Source organism: Salvelinus sp. IW2-2015, unplaced genomic scaffold (genome assembly GCF_002910315.2).
Source record: "Salvelinus sp. IW2-2015 unplaced genomic scaffold, ASM291031v2 Un_scaffold712, whole genome shotgun sequence".
Lineage (NCBI taxonomy): Eukaryota > Metazoa > Chordata > Actinopteri > Salmoniformes > Salmonidae > Salvelinus > Salvelinus sp. IW2-2015.
Window position 1 is genome coordinate 314,295 of NW_019942600.1, and position 3,510 is coordinate 317,804.

Consider the following 3,510-nt stretch of genomic DNA (forward strand, 5'->3'; position numbering starts at 1 on the left):
TTTTCACCTACTCCACCTACGCTTGTTAACCACTGGTCTAGACAACTCATTCACTACACTTATTGATGGGGTCCTGGTTGTTATGGAATGTGGATGAAAAAATATATCATATTTCAACATAAGTATAATGCCTCTTAATATGCTCAGTAATGCTTATTCTGCCTTTCTTAAATTGCAACGTCATGTTAGTTCAGAATATAGAACAGAAAGTTCCATTCAACACTTATGAAACTGTACATACAAAGGACTCTCCGTATCAGTGAGAGAAATCCTGGCTTCTTTCTGCTGGTCCGGGGTTACCAGAAGGCTTGCTGTCGGCCTAACCTCGTTTCTGTAATAGATCAGCTCATTGATTCAATTAGATAGGCCAATGCAGGCTCGGGACCGATCTGAAAACGATGGCGTCACTTCCAATTCGAGTGTTAAACAGATTTCAACCCAAAAACAGATATTGGGTTCTGTGGTGAGCCCTTTTCGCTTGGGTCAGAAATATCTAATGACATTACGCAGTCCTCTTTGTGTAACGCGGACCACGGTAAAGAGTGGATTTTATGTATTTAGTTTTAGCAATAAGCAAAGTGCATCCACCTCTCACCATAGCCCAACACTCTGATAGGCCTAACCAAATGGATGTCTACACTTTTAAAGGAAGTATAGTGAATCCAAGAATCGGGGAGAAACGAAATGGGGGGATAGCGAATTTCCAACTCTTTCTTTATTTCTCTGCCGGTTCGGGAGAGGTTTCTTCAGAGGGGTTTGACATATACGTGCTGTTATCAGATTGATGGGCCGGTTTGATTGAAGTGGCTTTGTCATGCAAATGTCAGCTACGTGATCGATGATCGCAGTGCGCTGACAAACTTCTGGAGGTCCCCCTCACCATTGGCGCCGTGACGGCACACGTGACCAGCAGTTGAGGTTCAAAAAGTGTTACAGGGAATCCCAGGGTGACTGCTCAGGGAGGTGAGCTCTTCTTTTTTTTCTCTTCCACATGACATACCGAGAGGTTGCAGGGTAGGAGGAATCCCCCGAAACGCAGGTTGACCCTCCGTCATCAATTTGCACATGGAGAATTCTAGAATGAACTCTTTCTTAGAGTACTCAATTTGTAACCGTGGGACGAACGCCTACTCACCCAAGTCCGGATACCACCACTTGGACCAAGGCTTCCCGGCCCCTCTTCACTCGGGCTCCGGCACAACAAGTGACAGCTATAACGGTGATGGACGGCTTTACATGGGGGGCAGCGCCCAGGCGGTTGTGGCTCAACATCAGCACCAGAGCAGTAGCTACGCGCATCAACATCAGCCCCAGCCGCATCATGCCAGCATGGTTCTTCCATATGGCAGTACAGGTACTGCGGGATATGGGGCGCAGGCGTGCGCAAACCCGGACTATGGACACCCACAGTACTTTATCAACGAGCAGGAAGGGATGTACTATCAATCATCGGGCCTTTCCGCCTCTAATGTAGGCCCCAACTACGGCTCTCTGGCCGGGGCATACTGCGGGGCGCAGGGGGCTGTCCCCGCGGCACAGTACCAGCACCACGGCTGCGAGGGCCAGGACCACCAGCGGGGTTATTTGCAGAGCACCTATGTTGACATTTCGGCCTCACAGGAGAGGGAGAAGGACGCAGAGCAAACAGCACAAGGAAAGACTTTCGACTGGATGAAAGTCAAGAGGAACCCCCCTAAAACAGGTGAGATGGGAGAGTCCAAAAAAAAACTAATCACACTGACCCATGCACGAAATCGAAAGGTTTTTGTCAGATAAGGTAATTCAAAGTTCATTACAAGTCAACCAGGTGCCCCAAACATGTCGACCCACCGCTCAGGTAGGCTAATGGATGTGATATGGAAATGCAGATGCACTCTCCAGCCCATAAGGGACATACATGACTGTGGACTGAGGATAGTGTTGCCTCACTCCACTATCGCTGATCCACAACCTATGGGGATTTCTCAGCACCATTCCGGGTCATAGTGGTATCTCTGACGAGACATGCCTCTGGTAGATTTGCCTGATGTGTTATTTTCTCCCCGTCTACTCAGCCCGTGCACTAATGCATCGAGCAGACGTGCTTTCTTACGCCCTAGGAAGTGCCCCAACTCTGTTGTCTTTAATTAACTTGTCCCAGTTCTCGTTTTTGTTGGTCTCCATTGTATTCCCCAGCCTTTCCTTCCTCGCCATGCTTGGCCGGTCTGAATTGAGTGCACCGAACCACGTTTCAACCTCACTCAGTAGGCCTACTGCTGTGGTCAAAGATCGTAAAATGTTACGGTCGGGAATATGGAATTACACGTATCATATGCGTTTATATCTCCCCCAACGTGGGGCAGCTTTATTTCATTCTTCAGGAGTGAGTAATGGGTACAGAAGTAGGAGGTTGAGTCTGTGAACTGGCCTATATACAGTAGTCAACAGTTTGGGACTTGAAATGGTTGGGTGCGTAATTGATGACCCCTTTAGTATGTCATTATTCAATCTTTATTCCAAATAAATATTTTAATCATTAAGAATGATTTATGCGGTAGTGATGTCAAGTCGCACTTTTTTCCCTTTAGGAGCTTAACAATAGAACGACGGATTGGTGAATTTAATATGACTTCGAAGACGGGACAATTTTCATATTTTTAGGCATACAATCTATTCCACATTGTAATGCGTTTCTCCCCCTCTTTCTCCTTTTCCCCCCCAGCCAAAGTGGCTGACTATGGAATGGGACCTCAGAACACCATCCGCACCAACTTTACAACCAAACAGTTGACCGAGCTCGAGAAGGAGTTCCACTTCAGCAAGTACTTGACGCGGGCCAGGCGCGTGGAAATCGCCGCCACCCTCGAGCTCAACGAAACGCAGGTGAAAATCTGGTTCCAGAACCGCAGGATGAAACAGAAGAAGCGCGAGAAAGAGGGCCTGGCCCCGGCCTCTAGCACGGGTTCCTCCAAAGACCTGGAAGACAACTCGGACCATTCCAGCTCCATATCTCCTGGTGCGTCTCCCAGCTCGGAGACCTAACGGACCAAATAAACTGCAACTTGCAGGCACTGAACTTCAAAGTGAGGATCTCGAATGTGAAGAAAAAAAAAGTTGTTTGATTGATAATAAGTCAAAACATTCCTATACATGCTTGAATAGACTATTCGACTGGTTATGCTACACGTCTGTAATAGGAGTTTGTTTTTTTATATGATTTAAACTCAAATAATTACTTCGAAACGCACATTTCGAGAGAGAAAAAAAACGAGGTGACAAAAGCACAAATGTGGAGGAAGTGCGCAACAGCTTTCTAGACTAGACGTTTCTTTCCACCCCACAAAATCTGTTTGGATGTAAAGGGTCGTAAATCTTCATACCCACGACTATTGGAGTGATGCACTTTTGCATGTTTACAAATCTCAAAGCGAGCCTTATAACAATGTTTATACAGGGAGCCTCTTGGCAAAACATTATAGTATTGTTGAATTTGTTTCTATTTTGTAGTGTTTTTTCGGAATGTGTTTTTTT

The 3,510-nt window shown here is 46.4% G+C and overlaps 1 protein-coding gene across 1 annotated transcript; it reads left to right on the forward strand.

Annotated features, from left to right (window-relative positions):
- The first annotated feature begins 805 nt into the window (after window positions 1-805).
- On the forward strand, window positions 806-3,182 carry hoxb1a (homeobox B1a). The gene is made up of 2 exons (XM_024135994.2): window positions 806-1,702; window positions 2,702-3,182. The coding sequence occupies exons 1-2, from the start codon at window positions 1,066-1,068 to the stop codon at window positions 3,019-3,021; spliced, it is 957 nt and encodes a 318-aa protein (XP_023991762.1). The 5' UTR covers window positions 806-1,065; the 3' UTR covers window positions 3,022-3,182.
- Window positions 3,183-3,510: the final 328 nt, after the last annotated feature.